Genomic DNA, 25253 nt, shown 5'->3' with positions numbered 1-25253 from the left:
ACAATGCTGCACAGTATCCATGTTTATATACCATACATAAAATATTTGGTTGTGCATTTAGTGAAAAAAAGATGAGAAATTGGTCTTTGATTTCAGCTCTTTAATGATGGAAATGACCGAATGAGACATGAAACATGTATAAAGGAAGGAGCATAACAACACAACAGCATCTCTCAGTGAACAGATGTGTCGTAACCTGTAAACTCCATTTTGAATAGTGTTTCTAACATGCTGCAATGACCAAATCAATAACAACATCTCTACTACAGTGGCAGGTTTCAGTCAATGAAATGTAGAGGCCAATCTGAAATCAACATTACACTTAAAAAGCACATTGTGTTTCAAACAAATAGATAGTTATGAGCAACTGTAAACATATTTCTCTATGTGCATGTTGCTGTAACTTTCTATATAGAATATAAAAATACCTATTGACATTTACAAAATGAAATAAATTAATATAAACAAATACATACAAATTTAAGGATCCTTTTAAGAACTATTACTACACATGAATGTCAAAGAATTAATAAGAGGGAGAGCTCAAATTGTCAGTCTGGTCATTTACAATGTATGATGATTAAAAAAGCACTATACAACTATCCAACAGTAAACATGGTAAATCTGGAACATTTCTACATAGACAGAGCTATTTTAACACTGAACATAATTGGCAAATGGAATTATATTTAAGACAACTGGAAAAAAATCATTCCATGTTTTTGGCAGATAAAAGAATTTTCTTTCTATACTTCTTAATTTTCTTGACTGGGTCTAGTATGGAAAAGGCAGATTGTGTGAACTATATAAATAAATGAGTCAAGGTCATTTATCATACAATGAGCCATGATTTTCTCTGTCAGCATTTAGTAATACTGTCAAAGTATAAGCGTAAACTCTCTAGGAATGCAAACAAGTAATCTGCTTCTCAACATAATGAAAATTTTTTATCATACAGACAAAAGCAACATTGTAATGTAGATCCTTTACATATTGCTTTACCAGTGGTCCATAGGGAGATGTATTTAGTTGAAGAAATGATCAGGTGTGTTAATTGCACAGGAAATGAAAAACTGCTGTAAAAGATTATGTGCACTGCTGCCTGAGAATTGTGTTGATGTGGCTTCCATTTATCAAACACTTGCAATTTTTTGTTGCGAAGTACTAAGGAAATGCAGTTAATGCTACATAAAACCCTTCAGACTAAATATACGAAACCAATAAATGCAATGTATCACCACAGCGCTCAAAATGTGTTCATGGAGCCTTTGAAGAAACTCTGCAGGGTTTTGTGGATTTTATGTAATCCGACTAAAAATGGTGACAGGAGAAGCAGGCGAGGAGCTAAGTCCCAAAATATGAGAAGGTATGGCTCTGTGTATTGCATTAGGCCGCGGTGCTCACAGGATCACAAGAGTCGTCTTTGTTGATGAGAAACACACACACACACACACACACACACACACACACACACACACACACACACACACACACACACACACACACACACACACACACACACACACACACACACACACACACACACACACACACACACACACACACACACACACGGCCTCAAGTTGGCAACTTAACAAAGCAGAAAAAAAACAGCATGGGCTAAAAAGTGTCTGACAGTACCAATGCCGTTCATTATCCAATCAGCCTCCGCATCATGGTGGGTCTAGAGAAGGGCCAGCAATACTCGTTGGGAACGGGCCCGTTGACGTTGCACTCAAAGAAAGAGAACATGGGGAACCAGATGCGAGCTCGCCGGCTCTGCTGGTAAGCCCGAGTGTTGGCTAGAGTGTGGTAGTACAGGAAGAGTCTTGTAGTGATGTAGAACGCTATGAACACATCAATTGAGTAGTGCTCATGTGCAGCCAGGATGAAGAAGATGCCAAAGAGATTAAGGACCCATGACAACGTGTGAATGAAGTTCCAGCTTCTTGGGGTGTCTGTGAAATAAGAAACAGCATTTAATTTTAGCAAATTATTATTATTTTTATTTTTTCTACTTTTTGCTACACTCCTCTGAAATGTAACATATTCCTGAATGGAAGGACTATTTTTGTTTTTAAATTTCAGTTGTAGTACCAAAGAAAAACACTGGGTGGAAACAAAGGGACAATGTTTCAAAATATGATCACACTAATTCTTCCTCCACCTCTGACATTCTGATTATGTACTTTGAACCTCCTGGGTCTTAGCTTTTAATAAATGGTCATAATTTCTCATGATTTTCATGAATGAATGTGGATAAGCCTGCTATCCACTGTGACATTTTAAACATTATTTAAGTGTTTGAATGAATGACTTAATGAATGAGTGAAATGAGTGAATGAATGAAATCTTTATCGCTCCTAGGGGAATTTGCTTTGCCCAAAAAGAGCACAAACAAACATCCAAACGTCAACAGCCATACATGTCAACTGACAGAATTCAGTATTTTCCATTTATCTTTTTGTGAATCAATAAAAAGTAAAAAGATGAATTAGAAAAAAGAAAGTAGTTTGCACTTTCGGGGAGAGGCCGATTAGAGAATCCCTAAATTAAATTATTAAACCATTAATTATTCATCATAAATACATAAACTGAGGAGCATTTAATTTGTTGTTGGTTATCCCAAAGCCAGTTCACCTTAATATTAATAGTTTTAAAGGCTTTTGAGGTTAAAAATAAAGTAATTCTGTTCCCTTCTGAATGTAAAATAAAAATGCAAAAGTAGTCAATAATCAAATTATAGCATGTCAAGAAAAGTTACTCACACTCTGTGACAAAGAAGTTAAGTAAGGTGAGAACCACAGTGTGGCCGCTGAACATGTAGTCACCACACGTATGCACTCCTGTCAGTGTCATCCCAAAGCCACTCCAGATGGCCACAGCTCGCTGCAGTTTGGCCCACATGTCACCGTACATCTAGAAGAGAGAAGAGAGAAGAAGTCGAACTGATCTTTCAAAAGGGGGAGCGATGTAGTGTTTAAGATATGATGAACTCAAACTAGATCAATATGTCACCTTTCCTGAGCATTGCAGGTGCTGTCCTGGCACAGACAGGGAGGTGACAAACATGGTGATGCAGCGCAGCATAAACACCGTCCCCATGAGGCTGCACATGCGCCGCAAAAGGATGGACCTACAAATCATAAGACACATAAACGTCAACCCGGTGTTTCCAGGGCCATAAGTTTGACAACACACCGTTCATATCAGACAGCACAATTTCTGAACTGTCAACAATACACTGATGTAAAAGATAGTCAGGACTCTACCTGTGTTTATGTAGTAGCAGAACCAGCAGCCAGATGTTACAGAGTATCACTCCACATGCTTCTGCCATGGCAAAGGCCCATGGTATTCTAGGGACACTGATGAAAAGAGGATATAAAGGGATTTAGTGCTGAAATAACTTATCAGTGAATGGATTAGTCGATCCTCAGACTTAATAATTTACTTTAATTAATTGAAAACTATTTTGATCACCTACAAAAGGTTCAAGTCATTTATCAAGAAAAATCTCAAAACATTTGCTGGTTCCAGCTTCTGCTGCCTTTCTTTATTTAATATTTTTCTAAACTGAATATTTTTTGGAATATTGTTTGAACTAAACAAGCTATTTAAATGCATCACTGTAAGCTCTTTTTCACTATTTGCTGATTTCTCTTCCAGTAACAAAATATATTCATAAAATAGCTAAATATGCTGTAATCAAATTCTGTGAGATCCATAACTAGTCTGAATAAATTACCTCAGCAGCAATTCCCTCTGCTCTCCCAATGCACAAAGAAATTCCATGAGCAGCTCAAAGCTGTTCCTACACTACAGGTCACTCTACAAAGTGGGTCACTTTAAAAAAAAAAAAAAAAAAAAAAAAAAAAAAAAAAGATATCTTTGAACCAAAGATAGCCCATCAGGAATATGGGAGGACAATAATAGAAACATGGTACAAGGAAGTAGGGCAGTTATAATGTCCACCATCTGGTGCGATTCTGAAAGTTGCTTAAAAATAAATAAAAATCTTTTGTTTCACTCTCTTTGGCATTTCACTGCTTACTCAATTTTCTGTAGCACATGTCAGAAAAATCAGAGTGTATCAAAAATCTTAATATGAGCTCCAACACACTCACCTGTCTAAGAAAATATCTGGCAGTGGAGGGTACATGCGCATGTCAGGCACCCTCTCATGCACTATGACCATGACGAAGGACGTGAACCCAAATACAAACACCACATAGATGGAGCTCAACACTGTTTTCCAGTACTCTGGATCAAGGCGCCTTGTCTGCTGCTTGTATTTCCCATTGGTGTACTGATGATACTCCTCTCCCACTGGTGCTGTGTCAGTGCTGTCACAGTCTCTGCTTGGGTCCCCATTACACAGCCAGTCCAAACTGCCTCCGGAGCCTGTAGGCGAGTGGCCATCAAAGGGAAGACCCAGCTCCTCCAACACATCCATGTTCTGTTTCTGGAGTTTGCGGATCGACACCATTAGCCGCTTGATGTCCCCCAGCACCTTGAGCTCCAGAGGTGGTGAGCGGAGGTCATACTCGCTGAGGGCGAGTAAACTGGTGCCATCCAGTCGATGCTTGTAACACAAAAGGTCCACATAGTCACAGAAGCCCTCTTCCTTTAGCCACTTGGCCACATGTTTGGGCGTCCAGCGACGGACACTCAGTTGGGTCATTTCCTCCTCAATAAGAAGGCTGGGGAAAATAAAAAGGAAAATTATATGTGTGTCTCCAACAACTGACTTTCAGTATCAGTTCCCTATAGACTTTTTTTGTCCCTTTATTTTCACTGAATCAGCAAAACTAATCCCAAATGAACCACACAAGACTGCCACAAAGTTAGTGACACACAATATTATCGCTGAGCTACACAAACAAGCTTATTCATACCTTGAGCAACTGTACGAGGTAAACAAGAATTAACAAAGAGAAGTTTGCACAGTGGGAACCACACCCTAAAAATTGTAGGTGAAGGAGCAAATATGCAATATTCCTCTGACCAGTCAGTGACTTTAATACTTCTGTACTTGTTAAGGATGACTTGTTTCTTTTACTCCCATCTAATCTTATTATTAGATGAGGCTCTCCTTCACACTAAGTTAAATTAGGTTTATCCTCAATACTGTGTCACTGAAAAAACCTTGTCTCTAAGGTGTACTCCCAAGATTGTCACTGTACTCATACAATGCTGGCATTTATTCCGTTTAATGACTTAATGGCACTGTAGTTTGCAAAACAAACAGAAGCTCATAAAAGACGGTCTATTAAAAACCATGCTTCTGCAAATAACACGCGTCACTTGGCGGTCAGTAAGATGAGGCCAGCAGATAAAACCACTGCTAACTTAACTAATTCAAAGCCTCTTGAGTTAAGTAGACAACCTGCTGGGTGACTGTGTACCATTCAAATGCCTGAGGTAGACATGATACCAAACAATAGCATCTTCTCCTCTTGCACAATAACACTAGGGGCTAATTCAGCTCTAGCTAACATCAGCTAACAAGCCGTGTCCTAGCTTGATCAATTACTGTGCCTTACGCTCACTCACCCGGGCCGAGATGTAACAGGAGACGATACAGAAACTTATTTGGAAGACCAGCTAGCTGTATGGCATCTCACAAGAATCTGAAGAAGTCGCATTACTGTCTGCTGAAATAACAGAGGGCTTGTTGGGAATCATTTCGCCCTGTCTTCGCGCTTAGCATTACTGTTGATAACACAAGGTCGTAATGTGCAGACAAGCTGCGCAATAACATTCAGATATAATGGATTGATCCTACTTTGGCAACAGTGACACTCTCTGGTGAAAAGCGGGAACTGCATCGCCTTTGTTAATCAGTGTTGTGATTGTAATGGTGAAAAGTAATTTTTGGAGCAGTTTATGATCACAAAATGATCGTGCTGGGATATAATGTAAATTGCACTTGTTCAGTATGTTTTTGAGCCAGACTTATGTCTTTGACATCATTCTATAAATGTTTTGTTCTACTCTACTTTTTCTGGCATTTTGCATTTCCCAAATATAAGACAGAAGTTGACCAAAAATCATAGAAAGTTTGTCCACAATTTTTGTTTTCCAATGACGGCTTCTCTAGGGGAAGAAAATAAGACATTTGATCAAGTAAATAATTAAAATTGGAGCAGTCTTGTCTTTCCAAAACAGTGAAATACTAAAATGTATCTCTTAAGTAGTCTTATCTTTAATTTAAGTTAAAAATTGATGTGGAATTTAATAAAAACTCATTTTCACTTTATAAAGATAGCATGACTCGAAGTGACAAGTGTTTAGAATATGGGTCACTGATGTAATTTTAGAGCAGGGACACCTGTCCTTGTCAGTACGGGTTGTAGTAAAGCCTCAAGTTTGAATATAAATGTTGGAAGAAGAAATTATACAATGGATAATTTCAGAGTAGCATTTTGTTGTGAGGGCTATTTTAAAGGTTAATACTATCAACTATGAATAATCAGCAGGAAGGTAGTGCCGTTTCCCCTGCAACTCCTTCTGTGAAAGACTTGGTGAAGGTTTTGTATGGAGGAAAAAGGTTTGGTAATCATGTGGATGAAGTCTGGCCTAACCTGTTCATTGGTGACATGTAAGTCTCAACAGGTTATAGCATAACATTAGAACCACAGTTTGATGTATTTGTACCCTGTAATATGTTTCTGAATGATTTCTTTTATGCACAGGTCAGTAGCCAATGATCGCTACAGTCTGTGGAAGCTGGGAATCACTCATGTTCTGAATGCAGCTCATGGGAGGATGTACTGTCAGGGGAGTCATGACTTTTACGGATCCGCTGTGGATTATTATGGAGTGCCTGCAGATGACTCACCGTCCTTTGACCTCTCTCGCTATTTCTTCCCCTCTGCTGAGTATATTCAGAATGCACTTGACACAGCTGGTGGTAAATACCCATCAAGTTGCTTTAATGTCAATCATTTTTATGTCAGACTGTGCAGGCTTCTCCTCAAGTCATTCATCTTATTCAGAGTAAAATCCCAGTATCACTTTATGCTGCAGGCTCATTGTAATCTTCCCCTTCTTCTTCCTCACTAGCACGGATTTTTGTCCACTGTGCAGTCGGAGTGAGCAGGTCTGCCTCCCTTGTCCTGGCCTATCTAATGATCCACCACCATAAGACTCTACTAGAGGCCATCAATAAAGTCAAAGAGCACAGGTGGATTTTCCCAAACAGAGGATTCCTCAAACAGCTTCGGGCTTTGGATGTGAAACTGCGCAAGACATCATGAACGCCAATCATATTTAACCCTCAGCACTGATATTTTAATTTACAGAGCCTCAAATGCCTCTTTTCCTCAAGACAAATGAAAGATTCTGTGCCTGCCAGTGGAGGGAGACACTGTACTTTCACTTTAATCACTTTGTTTCAAGAGCTCTATTGAAACCACAGTCTTTTCCTTGACTCTGGTGCTGCATTTGATGTGAGTCATGCTGCCTTTTCACTAGATATTGACCCTAATATTAGTAGGAGGTCAGTGTAATCAGCATAGACCTCAGCCAGAATTCATTTAAAACCTAATATGAGACAGATTGACTTGTATTATTGTAAGAAAAAGTACATCCATTATGTTGTGTTACAGTTAAAGTCTTTGGTTATCTTATATGGGTAAAAAATCAAACATTACCCTTTCAATTAAAATTCAATTTCTGCTGTAACTTTAATTAAAAATATACAAACGTAATATTTAACTTTCAAATAATTACATTTCATTCATTCCATATTGAGACATCATGTTAAACTCTCCTGTTTAGCGTTCATATACAATCAACTGATGGTTTATAACACACTGTACTTTGGTTGTAAGCAGTGTTCAGGATATTTTAAAGTGTTAATTCATGTTATTGTCAACAACTATAACTCATTATATGAAGCATCCACAACTCGTATATTAAGAGAGAATGTATGAATGCTTGATAACATAACAGTTAAGCACATATAGCAACATGTCTATTAACAGCTTTAAACTTGCCTGTGAATGATTTGTGTATGTGTTGTGGCAGTTAATAAATACTTTTAGAAATCACTAATTAGTTTTCTATATACTACCTATAAAAACAAAAAAGGTTGGGTTAAATTTAAGTGTTACTTTTACTCATGTTGAAGGACTTAAGACCCTCGGCTGCTCTTGATAATTAACCTTCAATCCACATGAGACAAATGTACAGTAATGCAAAAGTTTTCACGAATCTATTTTTTAAACCCCATGCATTTTACACAGGTGGTGATGATTTCATTGTCAGCTCAAGGACAAGGCAACTCTTGCCAACATGTGTTGTGGATCCAGTGGACTCAGGTCAAGTTTATATCATGGAGGCAAGTGCTGGAAACCACATTCATGATTACATGATTATATACATATATGAAACCCAAAAATCTGCCATGGCTTTTCTGTGGTCAACATGACAATCCTCAGATTACCATGATCTTTTATATATTGTAAATCAGACACAGAAGAAGACGTGCAATGCTTTTTCTTTGAGTCATCTTCAGAGATCATTAATGACTAAAAATATCTTCTTACTTACTAAACTTTGTCCTGACACATGCATGGACACATGTTCATCAGCTGGTATCAATCACACATAAGGAGAAGCAGCACTCAAAATAATGAATCAATAACTGTCTCCAGGTCAAAAGGGCCTGGAGACAGTTATTGACTGATTTTGTAATAAACACAATATTTCAAAACATATAACATTGCGTCCACATTTTACATACACATCCATGACCCTGAACGAGGAGGAGAAGTCATTAAATTTCATGGTGTAAAAGAGAGGTTAATTACGCTTTTCTTCAATTTAAAAGCTAAAATGAACCTAATTGACCTGTAACCTCGCATGAGGGTTAAAAGAGATATTTTATGCAGTGTTAAGACTATTTGATGTCATGTGCAGCCAATAGTGAAGCTTAATTTTTCTCTTTTCATCCAATTTGCCCTCAGAAAATATTCATGTCAGAAAAATAAAGAAAACATACTAAGCTGTTACAGTATTTTTGTTCCATAAATGCTGCATTACAGTGGACTTTCTGTGATCAACACACATAATCGTAATCATACCCAATTATCACTGCTTTATGGAATGATTCATTTCTGTTTGAGGCTTATTAAATTAGTCCCACAGTGGTGTGAAAGGCAGAGTGTGGGCTGCAGTGTATTTGTTGTTCTGCCCTCTGCATGAGTAAGACTACACGCTAGGTTAAGCACTAAATTGGGTAACTGTCCAGTGACTGCAGATAAACACCTGCTCGTACAGATCATCCTGAGCCGGCGTAAACGGGAACTGCTTTAATACAATAAACATTTGGAACAGTAATCGATCCAAGACGTTAGGATTTGGACTTAAAATGTCAGCCCTGAAAGGAAAGAAAAAAGAATATCTGACTGTGAAGGATTTACAGAAGCTTTTGGACTCATGCAAACTACACCTCAGTCAAGTTGATGAGGTCTGGCCAAACATATACATAGGGAATTTGTAAGTATAAATGTATCTTAAATTTAAACCATACTAAATGAGTTTGGCTTGTGGTGAAGTGTGTTATGTTTAACAGTTTCCCAAGGTCATATTCTTTTACATAACTCCTGCAAGTTAATATTCTGACATGAAAATATTGTGCTGTGATATATAGAGTTCACATAAGTCTTGAATCTCTTTCTATCTCTTTATCTTACTAGGGCAGTAGCCCAAAACAAGGCTGTCTTGCTGAAATTAGGTATAACTCATGTATTAAACGCTGCTCACTCCAAGCAAGGCAGCATAGGGAACCAAAGCTTTTATGGCAACGACTTTGTGTATTGTGGCATTCCAGCAGATGACTCCACACACTTTGATCTGGATGTTTACTTCCAGCCTGCAGCTGATTTCATCCATAAAGCTCTCAAGTCACCTGATGGTAAGACTACTCAAGGCTTCTTTTTCACATGAATTATCATACCTAACCCTCTGTATAGTGAATTAGTTCTAATTATATTATTAAGTAGCTATGAAGATTGAGTATTTGTTTAATCCCTGCACATTGCATCTTTAATTTGACTACATAAACCCATATATTTAAATTCTCCCCTCCTGTCATCCTTTCAATTTCACCTGTGTCCACAGTGTACCACAGCTTGTAATGGTATGTAAGTGTATTTTCAGCCAGCAGTAATAATAAAGGTCTTACCTTGCAGAATTTAAGTCTATAATGTGACCATGGCTCCTTTCAGAGAAGCTATCAAGCAGAGGACGAGTTGGGATTAAAGAGACAGGCAGGCCCAGTCTGCAAAGGGACCTTAAATGAACAAAGGCGATGAATTGTGGGCTCTATTTTTAGCTCACAGCAGGAAAAAAGAAAGGCCGCAGCGTGTGGCGAGCAGTCATGTATGATATTAATAAGACTGAGGCCTCTCACTAATCCTTCCCTTACATCCCTCTCTGCCTTCATCTCGTCTGTTCTTCAGGGAAAGTTCTGGTGCACTGCATCATGGGAATGAGCCGGTCATCGACCTTGGTGTTAGCGTACCTCATGATCTACCATCACCTCCCGCTCAAACAGGCTTTGCAGAAATTGATCCACAAGAGAGCCATCTACCCCAACAGGAATTTCCTGGCTTTGCTGTTGGATCTGGATCTTCAGATGACAAGAAAAAAGAAAACGTGTCAGATCCTGTAATCAAGAGAAGTTTACAGTTTTTAACCACACAGATGTGGATGATGATGCTGATGACGATGCTGCTCGGTCTGTTGGTCCAATACTCTTAACCAGGGGGAAATATACTGGACAAACACTGACATGATTATGTTTACATGTTAACATGTTACATGCTAATAGTAAGTTACTATCCAGTTGTTCTTAACATGCATGTGAGAATACAATTTTATGTTTGTAAACATGCTAACAGGCTAATATTCCCCTCAAGCACAGATGAGGCTGATAAAGTACGAATAAGAAAGTACAGAAAGAACAGCTGAGTCTGACAAGCTGGCCACAGTACAGACAATAAACCTTTGATTTAGGTAACATCAGTGGTGGAAGAAATATTCAGCTCCTTTACTTGAGTAAAAGTACCAATATAACTGTAAAAATACTCCATTACAAGAAAAAGTCCTGCATTCAAAATACTACTGATGTAAAAGCACATAGGATACATATTATCAGTTTGATATTGTATTGCAGTGAAAGAAGTAGCTTGGTCCCTGTGACTGATATATTATTATATATGATATCATTAGATTATTAATACTGAAGCATCAGTGTGTGCAGCATGTTACTGTTGTAGCTGCTGGAGGTAGAGCTGTTGAGTCCAATGGTTCCCAACTTAGGGGTCAGGCCCCTTCAAAGGGTCACCACATAAATCTGAGGGGTCATGAGATTCCTTCCTAATTTGATTTTTGGTGAAATATTTGATCATTTGAACATTTATTGAAATTAAATGATGTGGGAAGTTTAGATGGAAAATTGATGGTGGTGTTAACAACTTATAGACATTTAAAATGTGACTTCTCCACATTGCCTTTTGTAAGATGTCAAAATCCAAAAAGGTTGGAAGGCACTGCATTCATCTTAAACAATGTGTGGTATTTTAAAAATGTATTATATTATCCATTGTGTCAGATCTTCATCTGAATTGTAGTGGAGTGAAAGTATAAAGTAGCATCAAATGAAAATACTCAAGTAAGTACCTCAAAATTGTGTGTGAATACAGTACTTGTACTTGTTTACTTTCCACCACATGGGTTACATTACCTTTTCTCTGGTGCTACTATCAGGCTAAAATGTTTGATGTTTTCTGTCTAATACTTTAAATCCTGTGTGATAGCTACAGTTTCTATAAATATTTAATCTTGGTATTTTTTTAATGATTTAGTAAGTATAATAAGGATGTCTTACCATAAATGCATTGTGGTTGAACACAAACTTAATGTGAAGTGAAATTGGGGACAAGACTGAAAAGCTAATGATGATGAGATATTCACTTGTTATGACTACCTATATTTTGAATTCTGATTTTACCTCTTATTCTTGTAAAATGGCTTCAGCATCTCACTTTGTATTACAGCAGGATGGACCAAATGTCACATGGAAAATGTTTTTCAAAGCATCATGTTTTGGTAAATTTGTAAGAGTCTCAGAAATGACAGACGATGTTTCTGTTTCTGCAAATCAACATTCAAACTCAAGATGGGAATCAATCTACAGCATCTGACTTTTTTATCAAGTAAGATCAACCCGTCTGTGTTCACAGTATGAAATTCCTTTGGTGTATCTGCCAAGACATCTGAGCTGATCACTGCTGTACATCAAACGATTTCAGGTGTTTTGATTGCACACAAAATCATAGAAATATAACGTATGTCAAACACACACGCATGCATCTTATGTAGAGTTTGACAGCAGTGATTTATCTGAAAGTTTCTCACAGACACACACACACAAAAACACACACACATGGGTATCTTCACAAGAAACATTTAATAAAATGAAACTGTTAATTGTGGAAACATTACATTGTATGATATAGAAACAACTGAAAAAAGAAAAATCTGCATTAATTTGTCACGATTTGAATTGCCGGAGTCAGAAGTTCAATTTCAGTATTTGTTTTTCTTCTGTGGATATTATATTTGTCATGATAAAGAGAAATATTGAGTTTTTTTTATATGCGTTCATCTTTCCACTCTTCTCAACATGCTATTTCTATGATTTAGTCAAGACTGAATGCATCCATATTGCAGTTTCAAGTGTTATAAATTGCAAGGTTTTCAATTTGTCTTATATTAGTTTATGTGCATTCACTAAGGAAATGATTAACATATAAACCAAAGAAGATCAGCAACTCCTAATCAAACATCCAGGTTTGAATTTAAACGAATTTCATTGTGGAGAAGAATCTCCATCTAAAAACTGTGTCAGATTTAAGCTTGAGTACAGCAGCACTGATTCAATTCTCCCACTATTGAAAAAGCCATGTGTCCTATCCTCTCTCCTGTGCTGTGCTGGTAGCTCGGGTAACCTTTAAGGAATGCAGAGGATGATGCCAGAATTATTTTGGGCTGAGATTCAGATGTTAAAATAGCAAAAAAGGTTGCAGGGTAGATTACCAAGGAGAACGCAGACAGTTGTGCTGTCGACCTACATGTAGCTCTTGTGCAGAGACTTTGAAAAGCAACATTTCCAGCCAAGGCAAGTGTCTACTAACAATATAACGAATTTGCTTCGGAGGTCCATGTTGGAAAATATTTAGTATGTAGAGTATATTTGTATGGATTTATTGTACTGTTTGTCTTTATTTGCAAGGTAAACATGTTTATGAAGCACTTCTATAAATGAGTATGTACTATGATGATACTACATTGCCTGATGGATCACCACACTTTTATTAATTTGCCCACAAATTCAGAAGAACCACATCCGAAAGCCTAAAGAGGGAAGTGTAATTCATAAAACCACCAAGAAGAGGCCCGGAGGAGGTAAAAAAAAAAAGCCATTTTTATTTGCCCTCTATGTTAACCGTGGGCACTTTCCCATACATAGCATCTTTAATTACACAGAAGTAGAGCAGGAAGGACAGGTTAGCCTAAGGGGGGGAGGCTATGAAAGCAGCACTGCAGCTCAGCATGTGCACCAGGGAAATCAGTTCTCTGCTCCGACTGTGGGAGGGAGGGAAGGGTTGTACTTATAGATCAATGAGGAAAAAGAAGAGCCTCCAGGTACTGTGGGCACATGTTGTACTTGTGCAGAGACACACTTTGCTCTGCCTTCAAGATTCACACACTCACATGCATCAAACATATGTTAGGTCAAATGCAGCTTTTCTTGCAAACACATGCTCTGAATGACACTCATGCAGGCAGGCGTGTGGAACCATGCACATGCAGAGATGAATAAAGCCATCATAATGTTTGAGGGAACCTCCATATGCCACGGCAGCTTAACAAAAGGTCACTGAAACAGATTTGGTCTCAATGACTCATCCCTGTGGACACGACAATAGGTCTCCAAACCTGAGTGCCACATTATGTCTCCACACACCAGCAGAATGCAAATAAGAGGTAGAGCTGCCATCGGTTTCTTTACTCTAACAATGCATACACATCACTTGTACGTCCTCAGGCTGGAGCAGAATCACACAGCTGCCTAAATGGATGCTAATGTATACAGTATGCATAGTGTAAGTCTTTCTAAAGCCCAGTGTGTAAATTGTAAATGCACAGGTTAGACTTGCCTGCAGGAAATGAAAAGCTGATGTTTATAGGCCTTGAATACCAATTTTCTGTATCTCTTGAGATAAATAAATCTACCAAGCGCTACTGAACTGTGCATAAAATAATGAGAGCATCATAAGGTCATCCTACAATTATGTATCTTGTGGTCCTTTGCCACTATGGAGTGCATTTACTGGCATAATAATATACTATATTTAGAGCCTATAGGCCTGTATAGCTAATGTTCTAATTAGTGGTCCTCACTTTAATCCCACATTGTATTTCTCTCTCAGTGTTACCTAAGATGATTCCCTCACTGCAATAAAACCTATTAGTAACCATCAATAGAGTTATTTGGCATTCACAGGAACACCAGATGCCTGTACCTGTATCTGCATACATTTTCTTGGACTACAAAGGAGCAAATTAAAGGGGAAACAAACATTTCCACCCTTTTTGATGACTTCTCAGCTCATAGTGGGGTCCACAAAACCACTGCTTAAGCAGTTAAACTTGAATGTCAAATGTTGGGGTTTTGTTTGTTTGTTTGTTTGTTTGTTTGTTTGTTTGTTTGTTTGTTTTGTTTGTTTTTTTGGGGGGGGGGTTTATGTGACAGATTGTAAAAGCAAAAGTGGAGCATCCAGACATGCCCAGAGGGCTCAGCTGCTTAGCGAGCCCTGAGGGGGCAAATGGCAGGTATGAGACCCCCCCAGCTTCAGAGCTCCAGAGGCTGATGTGGATAAAGAAAGGGTCCAGCAACCATCTGGATGAAGTCCATCCCAGGATCTATATAGGAGACATGTGAGACAAGAGCAATAAAATAAATTCAACACATTTATACTATTACTTTCATCAGCGAAAGATAAAAAGCTATGAAATAATTGATACACAATAATTTACTAATGCCTAAAATATCTATATTAATCCTTTTATATAATTAATAGATTTTACATTTTGTACATTGAGACGAACCCAAAGAGAATCACCACCAAATTCATCATTGCCTTTCAACTTGGTTTTGGTTTTTTGTTTCGATTCACTCTTGGGGCTCTTGCAACATAATCTTTCTTTAGCAAAAACACTAAAAAGTTAGCAATATGCTACCTGCCCAGCCAGGCACCAAACGAGAGGCAGAAAAAGTTAGCGACGCTGGTGGACATATGCCCTTCAGGAGTTGGTGGAGATAAAAATTGGAGCTACAAGGAGAGTGGATTTATATATAAGGTGGCCAGAAATATCTGATACTATATCAACATTCAAAACATTATGTCAGTATTGTGTTACAGCTTCTATTATATATAATAATACAATACAAAATGCTTCTAGAAGATACAGAGGTGGGGCCAAATGAAACAAAACCCTGATATTTTTATTTGCCCAGGTTCAGATATCTGCTTGAAATTTCTGCCCACATAAAAAAGATTAAATTAATTTTGTTTATGTTGCTTGTAGCATTTTCAACACTCTCTTGACATGTTTTTTAATTGTTTGCAATTTGGGTGAACAGAGCTGTAAGAGTCTACCTTAAAAAAACAAAGTAGGTTACTGTATGTTGACAGAGGATGAACTGTACACCAATAAAAGGGATCATTCACCTCAATGTGGATCCACAGCTTGGCAAACACAAACACATTTGAACAGTTTCATGACATAATACCAGTACTCTTTTATATATGACTGGTGCAGTTGTATCTCCAATGCCATATGTATTGTTTACTACCATGCAGTGTGCTCATAGATATGATAAACCCCTCTTTCGCTCATCTGCATTGACGCATAATGATGCTTCTTCTCTTTAGGTATGCAGCCAAAGACAAGAGGACACTCCAGGCTCACCACATCACCCATGTACTTAACGCCGCTGATGGGAAGTTCAATGTCAACACAGGGCCCAGCTTCTACCGAGACACAAAAATCACTTATCATGGAGTGGAAGCTTTTGACATGCCATCCTTTAACTTGAGTCCCTTCTTTTACCCAGCTGCCAATTTCATCAAGAACGCTTTGGGCTCGCCCACAGGTGAGCAGCTCTCACTGTGCTCAAGGTATTTCTCATCATTTTTACACATTAACTTGGGGAAGACATCTTTTTACTGCAAGGCAAGGTACAGAAACATTTGTCAGTCAATTCCCATTACAGCAGCCCCCAGTTGTATTAGTCATTAAAATGCAAATCAAACACTAAACATAATATCAAGCTAATATCTTTCCCCCACGGTAATCTTCTCATAAACTCAGACCTTGGCCAGGAAAATTGGTTTTAAATGGATTGCCCTGGTAATTTGTAAGCAACACTTTTATTGGACATGGAAATTACACAATTATGTTTGTGGCCTGTGCCTACCCGGCCTGTTATGCAAAGTGAAGTCGGTATCTGACATGACAGTAATAAGATGAGGCCTCCTCCTTCACATGCTGGCTGATCGGGGGCTCCAGTGTGTGGCAGGGCCTACAGTAATCCCCGGCAGAAATACACAGACGCCAAGACAGTTCAATTACGCGCTCCTCTGCGCCCTAATCCTCGGGGCTGATAAGGAACCAGGGATTACCGTGTGTAGAAACATTTGTTGCAACATTGTTGAAAACTTTTTAGTCAGGAGTTAGAAGCACTCCTCTCTGTGATGTGCACAGCTTTTAATCCACAGCGAAGTAACAAATTAGACAGTTAGAATAAAGTTTGCCACAATAATCCAGTTGTCGCATGGTTGTACATATAGACATTGAGATGGTAGAGGATGAGTTGAGCTCTTGAATTTGAGTTTTTTTTATTCCCGCCCATTGGTAGGTAAAGTGTTCGTCCACTGTGCAATGGGTCTCAGTCGCTCATCCAGTTTGGTCCTGGCCTACCTAATGATCCACGAGAACATGACGCTGGTGGACGCCCTTAAAGCTGTTAGTCCCAACAGGAACATCTGTCCTAACACTGGGTTCCTGGAGCAGCTCCGAGAGCTGGACAAAAAGCTGCACTACCAGGGATCATCGACAAGCTGCAACCTCAACGGACGGACTTGAAATAAAATCAATTGGTCTATAAATTTGGATTTGCTGCTTTCTATGAGTATCTGAATTTGAAGTAGATATCACAAAAACAAAATCTATGTAAAAACATTTTTTAATTGTCTTTTCTTTGTAAGATATATTTTCCACTATTTTCCAAAATTGTATAAATGTATAAATACATTAAAAGGTAAGGCTGGAATTATTCCTTTAATCTTTTTGTTGTTATTAAGAATACTAATAGACCAAAACCAACACTTAATTTATCTTAACAGGTTTGTGTAAGAACATATCTGTCATCACCCAAAGACTAATAAAAATACATGAAAGAGCCGTGATGTTGCAGTGACATATTTCTTCTTAACTCAACTAGCATAAAGACCTATGTTGAGCTATGTTGAGTTAGATAAGATGTCTGTATTCTTAATATGAAGCTACAGGCAGGTGATGGTTAGCGTAGCTTAGCATAGAATAAAGTCTGGAAGCAGGAGGGAAACAGCTAGGCACCGGCAGGTAAAGCTAACAAATGAATATGTTATATATTTCATTTGTTTAATCTGTACAAAAACAGAAATGTAAAAATGATAAGATTTGTGTAACTATCTCTTGGCTGTGTGCAGTGATTTCCTGGAGTCATGTCTACGGGGTGTTTATACATGCAAAAACTAAAGTGGTAGTGCTTGTGCAAAGTGATGACTGACAAGTGTGCAAAATCTCAATTAATGATCTTGTTTACTGGTATACAACATACTATACTATTGACTATATGCTTTATAGGGAGAAGTCAAGGAAGTCACTGCGCCCAGTCAAGAAATAGTTACAGCACACTACAAGTTGACATTTTCACAGGTCGATTTATGCTCAAATTAAACAAGATCTATTGAGTTTATCAATACAATTTAGAGGTGCTGGTCGGTGGATTCTTTTTAAAACTTTGACTAGTTTCTCCTTACCTCCAGTTTGTATGCTCTGTCAACTCTTGCATAGCTAAACAAATCAATGCAGGAAAAAAAAGCAAAGAAACAAGTTTTCCCAAAACAAAGTGACAAACAAAAATGGAAATTTGAGCATATCACATTCCATGACAACTGGCAAACTCCATTTGCTGGGGAAGATCATGTGATATGATCAAAAGCTCCAAAATAGCTACTAAATGGACCCTGAGGTGACATCGTTTTGTTAACATTTAGTTGTCTCAGCAGTGTAAACACTATGTTATGCTTGTGAAAAAGCCCTTTCTGAGTGATTTGAAAATAATCTACAGTGTTGATCATAATTAAGGAATGTGTCACCAAACAATATTGGCTGTCTTATGTTTTTTTCTTGGTTTGAATGATCATATCAGTCACTGGCACACAGACAATACATGTTACATTCAGAACAAATTCATTTTGTTGTTAAAAAATAAAAAGATAAAATAATAGCAGCCTTATCCCTTATATTCCCTACATCAGGTACAAATTGTGGTTTGAACTGGCAGTCTGACGTAATTCTTCACAATGTTTTGAATCACTTAGACTTTTCTAAACTGTAAACACTGCTATGGCTCTGTAGTCCAAGTTGTCACAACACGAGCAGGCTGGCTTCTGTCAAAGTCATCCGAGGAATAAATAGTCCATGCTGCTCCTGCCCAGGCTCTGGCATCCTCAGCTGTCTAGTTCCAGCAGGGCTCAGCCTCTAAACAACACTTCTATCCAGCTCAGATGGAAAACAGGGCAAGCTGCAGCAATAAGGTTAGAGTTTACTACAGTTCCTCTACTAAATGCCTGCAGGAAGAAAAACGAAACAGGATAGCAGTAACGACTTCTCAAATGTTCCTTTCAAGAGAATCAAGTATTCAGGAAAAGTTATCTGTTATCTAAGTGTTTCGTTTATGTACTTTGTGATAATTATATGATACCACTTGAGTGAATGCTGCAGATATGAGCCCAGAGGAGGAGCCAGAGTATCAGACACCACCCACCTGCGATCTGCTCAGCCTTCTGCTGAAGAACAGACGCCCTACTGGAGCTGTCAACGAGGTTTGGCCCAACCTCTACATCGGAGACGCGTAAGTGACATTCTCACTTCAGGGCTCAGCTGCAATATGGTGATTTGAATGTGAAACTGTTGCTGCAAACACATCCTGTATTTGGCCAACTAGTGGTACAAATATGAAATCTGTACATTTGAGTCACCAGTGATGCATTGGCAAACACACAGTATGCTTACAGAGCTGGCCATAAGTGAGAAAAAAAACATGACATTCCTTGTATCATCCCTTGTGTTATTTACAGGGCTACAGCTCAGGATAAAACCCTGTTAGTGAATCTGGGAATAACACATGTGGTGAATGCTGCAGATGGCCCCCAGCACATTAATACTGGACCACATTTCTACAAAGACACCGACATACTGTATCACGGCGTAGAAGCACCAGACTGTAAACATTTTGACTTGAGCCCATTCTTCACTGAGACGGCTGATTTCATCCACAGTGCTCTGAATCAGAAAGGTAAAGTCACAGATCCAAGTAAAAGAAACACATTAGGATTGGGGTGTAATGCTATATCACATCATGATGTATTGCAATCCAATGATATGACAGTAGACCTATGTATCATCTTCTGAAGTCTGAAGAATTAGAACAAAAATGTGTTTATGTTTCTGCTTTTTCATTCAGCACACAATATTTTTGGAATTCTTCACTAAGACCTATTAGTTAAACAAATTCAATATGAATTATGCAAGTTTTTTGTATATTTTACACTTAAGAAGGAATAAATAAAGAATTTTACAGTCACATATGTTTTCATTCCATCTTTGTTATAAATAACAAATGATATTTTGACACAGTTGGAAAAGCACAGGCGTAAATAAAAATTTAATGATGGCTGAATTCCACTTAGTTGCCTTGGTTTCAGGGTCTTGATATTGTTGCTTGAATACAAGCCACTATTAATGTTTTAAACATTTTCGTCTTTAGAAGTGAAAAAAGAAAGTCAAATTCTGTGTGTTTCTATGCAAACCTTTCAGCTGACATTTGAGGTGATTCTGTCTCTTGTTCTGTGTAGGTAAAGTGCTCGTACACTGTGCACGAGGAATCAGCCGCTCAGCAACTCTAGTGCTGGCCTTCCTCATGATCAAAGAAAGACGAACCCTTGTGGATGCTCTTGAGGCTGTTCGTAAACACAGAAACATTCTCCCAAATGTTGGATTTTTGAAGCAACTCTGTGTTCTGGACTCATTCTTGGCCCTACAGAGGAGGACGATGTAATATCAACAAGTAGAGATGACAGCGATGGTAAACTATTTCTTCCAGTATCAATAGTTTTTAATAAAAATCAAAGAAAACACCAATGATTTTGCCTGTTTTTGTCTGATTAAGACAAATCACATGTTTGTATCACAGCTTTTGTGTTTTTAGTTTTTGGATGTATTATTCTACCTTCCAGGAAGCAATCAGTTTCCATTCATTTCTATACAGTATGAACATCAGTTAGCAAACTCTAGCTGTGTAATCCATCTCATCACAAAGTCTGTGTGATAATTCAGTGCCAGAGCAGATTCATTTGAAATATCTGCCCTGTATTCACATGACAATAACATGCACATGCAGACTTAATGTTCACGCTCGAGCAAGATTCAAGCGTCTGTTAAAGATGTTGATGATGTTGAGACTTGACTTCCTGAAGACTTCCTGCAACAACTGGACAGCAACAGCTTTTTAATATTTATACATTTATATTTGAGATAGTATGCCTGTGTATTAAAATGACAAAAAGAAAACATTATTAACAGCTTTGAAAGGAAAATATTCAAATGCTGTTAGATTTTAATGGTCAGCATCACAAGACTTGAAAGTCTTACATCTTGACTTGCATTTTGATTATGAAGGCTTGGGATTTTGACACATATGGAAAAACTAGACTTACTCTTACAGACATGAGGCTTGGCTTGGATTGGTCTAAAATGACTCATCAAGGAATTATCTTAAATTACTGAATAACTAACTTGGACTCGTCTCCTGTGACTTGAAAAAATGTAAAAACAGCTCTGCTGCAAACTGGTTTTCATATTGTACTGATATTATTTGACACAAACCTCTAAATCATTTAAAAATCTAAAAGTGACCTGCGTGCATTTGAAAACAGTCAGTTAATATGTAAAGTCTAATGTATGTGTATATAATTACAGTTTTTCTCTGAATGCTTAAACATATTAATTAATCATAACAGATTAAGATTAATAAATTAACTTTTTTTTTTTCTTTCTAGCAAAACTGTAAACATTGGTCTCTTGGGGATGGAGTGCAAAAATAGTCTATAGTTTCAAAGATAGTGCCTAAGCAATTAGAGAAAACTGTAACAAGCTAACATATATAAAAACACTGCTATGGCCATTTAATTCACAGCACAATCAATATTACAGAGACCATTAAAACAAATGGAGCACAACTGCCAAAATCCCTGCTGTACTCGAACAAAACAAAGACAGTGTATGCCTATAAATAAACAATGCTTAATTTATTTATTCACATTTCTCAAAATACTGTCTTAACTGCTGCAGTCCAGCGTTGTACAGTTAAAACTGGGATGTCTAAAGAGGCTTGATACAAGATGACAAAAATATGGCAGCATGGTTCTGAGCGTGTATACAGATTCAGGTCAGACTTTGAAAAGAGATGAAACGTTGAAGCTATCTTAATAAGAGATGCTCTCTAGAGCACGCTGGGAGACAGAGAGAGAGAGAGATGCTGCCAAACTAAAAGGAATTGGATATCACAGGTTTAATGATTTCACTGTCAGAATGAATGATGGCAGAGTATGAAGATATGAGGGAAAAATAAAGGAGTCTGATGGTGTGAAAACTCTGTCTGACATGTTAGCAGCTTCATCCAGCCATTCTGCAATACAGTCATCATCACACTCTCACTTTGGCGGCTCACATTTAGATCACTGAATGGACCATGCATATCATATCATGGGGAATCAAAGACATGTGCCATCTTGTAAAAAACCTCATCTGTCTAACAGTCTGACACATTTCAGTTATCGTTTGGCCCCCCGAGAGGCTCCAGAAGATGCAGAACATCCTTAACGGGTGTTGTGAGGCAGCGCTAACACGGTTTCTCCCAGCGTCTCAAAGATATGCAGAAAGGCTAAGAGAGACTGACACAATTTCAAGGAGTCGCTCATACAGCTGAGCAAAAGCTCAGAGTGCCCTGTTCACTCCAGTGAATACGGGTATCCTTTGGCAAGTGCAAAGTTTGGATAAGCATGGCTTCCTGCCAGCAGCAGAGATTAAAGTTGTGTGTTTAGAAGTGGATGGCAGGGACTTGCTGGGTGGAAGTTCTCCCCACAGGCAGGGAACGTGGCAGCTAAGGTCAGGGGGCCGCCATATCACAGCCCTAAAAATATCCTCTGCATTTGATGCCCGTCACAGAGCGGTTACACAATCTGTGCCCTGACTTGAGCCTGCCAGAATTAAACCTCACCATGTTCTGCCTTTAAGGACGGCTTCACAAGCTGGCAGAATGATGAAAACAAAATTGTCGAGCAGGGAAATGAAGGACTTCAATCTCTCGGTGAGTTGTGTTGGAGATGCATGAGAAAAACAAGAAACAAAACAATGCTTTTTCATGATTGTATAGGGCAGAAAAATGCAAAGGGAAAGAAAAGCAAGTGTGGTATTTCTTTTTCTCCCTTAAGCCAATAAATCATGTGTGAAAGGAAGCCACAGTGAGAAAATGGCTTCTCACAAGTCAAAGACTGGCACCAAGATAAATGTTACAAAGGCAGCAGAGGAATCCAGTCCAGTGGATGAATATGTCACACCTGGGGGCTATGAGCTGGAGAAAATCCTCAACCGTGGGAGTGTGGCTTACACTCATGTCAACGAGGTCTGGCCTAACACCTACATCGGGGACGAGTAAGTGAAAAAGCATTAAATGACTAAAACGAATAAATTAATAGAGGATTAAAAGAATATTCACACTGGCTTCTTGCAGGGAGACTGCAAAGGACAAACATAATCTGAAGAAGTTGGGGATTACTCACATCTTGAACGCAGCAGAAGGGACATGGAACAACGTGGACACTGGAGCTGGTTACTATAGTGACATGGACATCGTCTATTATGGTGTGGTAGCAGAGGACGTCCAGACGTTTGACCTCAGCCAGTATTTTGTCTCTGCTGCCCGGTTTATTGAAGAAACACTAAGCAACCCTCAGAGTAAGATGACACAAAGGGTCATTTCAGCCAAATTACAGAAAAAACACTACATCATAATAATAATAATAATAATAATAATAATAATAATAATAATAATAATAATAATAATAATAATAATAATTATAATAATAATAATTATAATAATAATAATAATAACTTTATTTGTATGGTACCTTTCATACAAGAATTGCAGCTCAAAGTGCATTACAATAAAAGCAATTACATGCACCAGGTGCTTCAAATGAAAAGGACATAAAATGAACATATAAGCATGTAAAAACATTTTTTTTTAAAAATGAACATACCATAAGACGGAAAATAAAACCCACTTGATAAAAGAAATAGAAATAAGAAATACATAGAAATATATAGAATGTGTGCTTTATTGGTGGTAATTTGAAACTTAATAAGCAAAAATTCACAATCCATAAATCTGTTCCTCAGTCTCTTTAGCCATAAGCAAACAGAACCTCTCTTCCCCCTACAGATACAGATTCACCACCGATCTCGATTTGTGCTTAATTTGTTTGCTTTGAGCACTACAAATGAATTTCTATTTGGCGTCCTCATAATGGTTTGGCAGCAGAAATAAAAAATTTAGATATCTCAGGGCTACATACCACTAGTAAGAAAGTGCAAAAATGTATAATTTGAATGAACTGAACCTTTAAATAATTAGTAAATGTACCGACTTCCTGATTGTGTTATTTGTGCATCTCCAGATAAGCTGCTGGTGCATTGTGTGATGGGAAGGAGTCGGTCTGCCACGCTTTTCCTCGCCTACCTCATGATCTGTGAGAACATGACAGTGGTCGACGCCATCGATCACGTGAAAAGACGCAGGCGGATCATCCCCAACTGGGGCTTCCTGAAACAGCTGAGAGATTTGGACATGGAGCTCCAGGAGAAAAGAAACAACGCTACAGAGCAAAGCTGATTATAAGACTTAATGGGCAAGTTGACTCAGGTCAAGCCTCAAGTCATTCAAGACAAGTTCAAATCAGGTTATACTGTAGGTCATTAGTCCAAGTCAAGTCCAAATCAATTCATTACGTATTTGAGACATGTTCAAGTTAAGTGACAACTCATTTGAGAGTCACGTTACATTAATTACAGGTAGTCCAAGTCAGCTCTCAAGTCATCCGATTCAAGATCAGGTTGGGTCTCATGTCTTATCATAGCAAGTTGCAGGTCAAATCTGAGGTCAAGTCTCATGTCATTGGAGACAAGTCTGAGTCAAATCTCGAGTAATGTGAGTCAAATCTAAACCAGGAAGTACATCATTGGAGACCAAGTCAAGTCACGAGAAACTCAGGACAAGTCTCAGTCAAGACACAGCAAGTAATGTGAGACAAATCCAAGTCAAGATGCAAGTCTTTTTGTTTTTATTATTATTATAGAGCATTTTTGCCTTTAATGGACAGTTGGTGGCAGAGAGACTGAGAGGAAATAATGGGAGAGAGAGAAATGGGTATGACATGCAACAAAGGTCCCTTGCTAGACTTCAACCAGGTATATGGTATTTAGTTGCAGATATAAGGCATGTGCTGTAACCACTTATCTACAAAGTTGCTACAAGTTACGAAAATGCATTTCACTGGTCTAAATAAAGAAATTGCAAGTCACAAGTCTGCCACATGTATCCAAATGCTGAGTATTAAAATGTTTTTAAATTCAAATTATTCCCTTTAAAGTTGTGTCAATAGTGTTGTTGTTTTTTTTGCATCATTTACATCAAGACCTTTTTTGTATTAAATATTAAAGGTGTGCAAAACCTGCCTGTTTCTCTCTGTTGTGTATAATTATTGCTCTAGAATTTTACCCAT

At 38.1% G+C, this 25253-nt stretch overlaps 5 protein-coding genes across 7 annotated transcripts; 4 read left to right on the top strand and 1 right to left on the bottom strand.

Moving 5' to 3' along the window:
• Positions 1-1542: 1542 nt before the first annotated feature.
• On the bottom strand, positions 1543-10433 carry LOC134003531 (sphingomyelin synthase-related protein 1-like). Of its 3 annotated transcripts, none has more exons than XM_062442762.1 (6): positions 10196-10433; positions 4128-4703; positions 3273-3368; positions 3019-3136; positions 2769-2919; positions 1543-1958 (listed from the first exon to the last, which is right to left on the bottom strand). In XM_062442762.1, the coding sequence occupies exons 2-6, from the start codon at positions 4682-4684 to the stop codon at positions 1654-1656; spliced, it is 1227 nt and encodes a 408-aa protein (XP_062298746.1). In that variant the 5' UTR covers positions 4685-4703; positions 10196-10433; the 3' UTR covers positions 1543-1653. The 3 variants fall into 3 exon arrangements, with proteins under 3 accessions (XP_062298746.1, XP_062298747.1, XP_062298748.1); XM_062442763.1 differs by lacking the exon at positions 10196-10433 and adding an exon at positions 5557-5682; XM_062442764.1 differs by lacking the exon at positions 10196-10433 and adding an exon at positions 5547-5595.
• LOC134003117 (dual specificity protein phosphatase 13A-like) lies at positions 6468-7350 on the top strand. Its single transcript, XM_062442249.1, has 3 exons — positions 6468-6604; positions 6699-6916; positions 7069-7350. Exons 1-3 carry the CDS (start codon positions 6468-6470, stop codon positions 7260-7262), a joined length of 549 nt encoding a protein of 182 aa, XP_062298233.1. The 3' UTR covers positions 7263-7350.
• Positions 9380-10684, top strand: LOC134003534 (dual specificity protein phosphatase 13A-like). The gene is made up of 3 exons (XM_062442766.1): positions 9380-9507; positions 9708-9925; positions 10473-10684. Exons 1-3 carry the CDS (start codon positions 9380-9382, stop codon positions 10682-10684), a joined length of 558 nt encoding a protein of 185 aa, XP_062298750.1.
• A 2726-nt stretch (positions 10685-13410) lies between these two features.
• LOC134003533 (dual specificity protein phosphatase 13B-like) lies at positions 13411-17541 on the top strand. The gene is made up of 4 exons (XM_062442765.1): positions 13411-13482; positions 14834-15018; positions 16017-16237; positions 17003-17541. The coding sequence occupies exons 2-4, from the start codon at positions 14864-14866 to the stop codon at positions 17227-17229; spliced, it is 603 nt and encodes a 200-aa protein (XP_062298749.1). The 5' UTR covers positions 13411-13482; positions 14834-14863; the 3' UTR covers positions 17230-17541.
• Positions 17542-19056: 1515 nt separating this feature from the next.
• Positions 19057-25205, top strand: LOC134003116 (probable dual specificity protein phosphatase DDB_G0281963). Its single transcript, XM_062442248.1, has 8 exons — positions 19057-19264; positions 19491-19708; positions 20268-20466; positions 21471-21477; positions 22708-22780; positions 22905-23124; positions 23204-23427; positions 24150-25205. The coding sequence occupies exons 1-8, from the start codon at positions 19137-19139 to the stop codon at positions 24362-24364; spliced, it is 1284 nt and encodes a 427-aa protein (XP_062298232.1). The 5' UTR covers positions 19057-19136; the 3' UTR covers positions 24365-25205.
• The last annotated feature ends 48 nt before the right edge of the window (positions 25206-25253 follow it).

This window comes from Scomber scombrus, chromosome 21 (assembly GCF_963691925.1).
Source record: "Scomber scombrus chromosome 21, fScoSco1.1, whole genome shotgun sequence".
NCBI classification, from domain to species: Eukaryota; Metazoa; Chordata; class Actinopteri; order Scombriformes; family Scombridae; genus Scomber; species Scomber scombrus.
The sequence above is the reverse complement of the archived record's forward strand: the minus strand, read 5'-3'. Positions and strand labels throughout refer to the sequence as shown.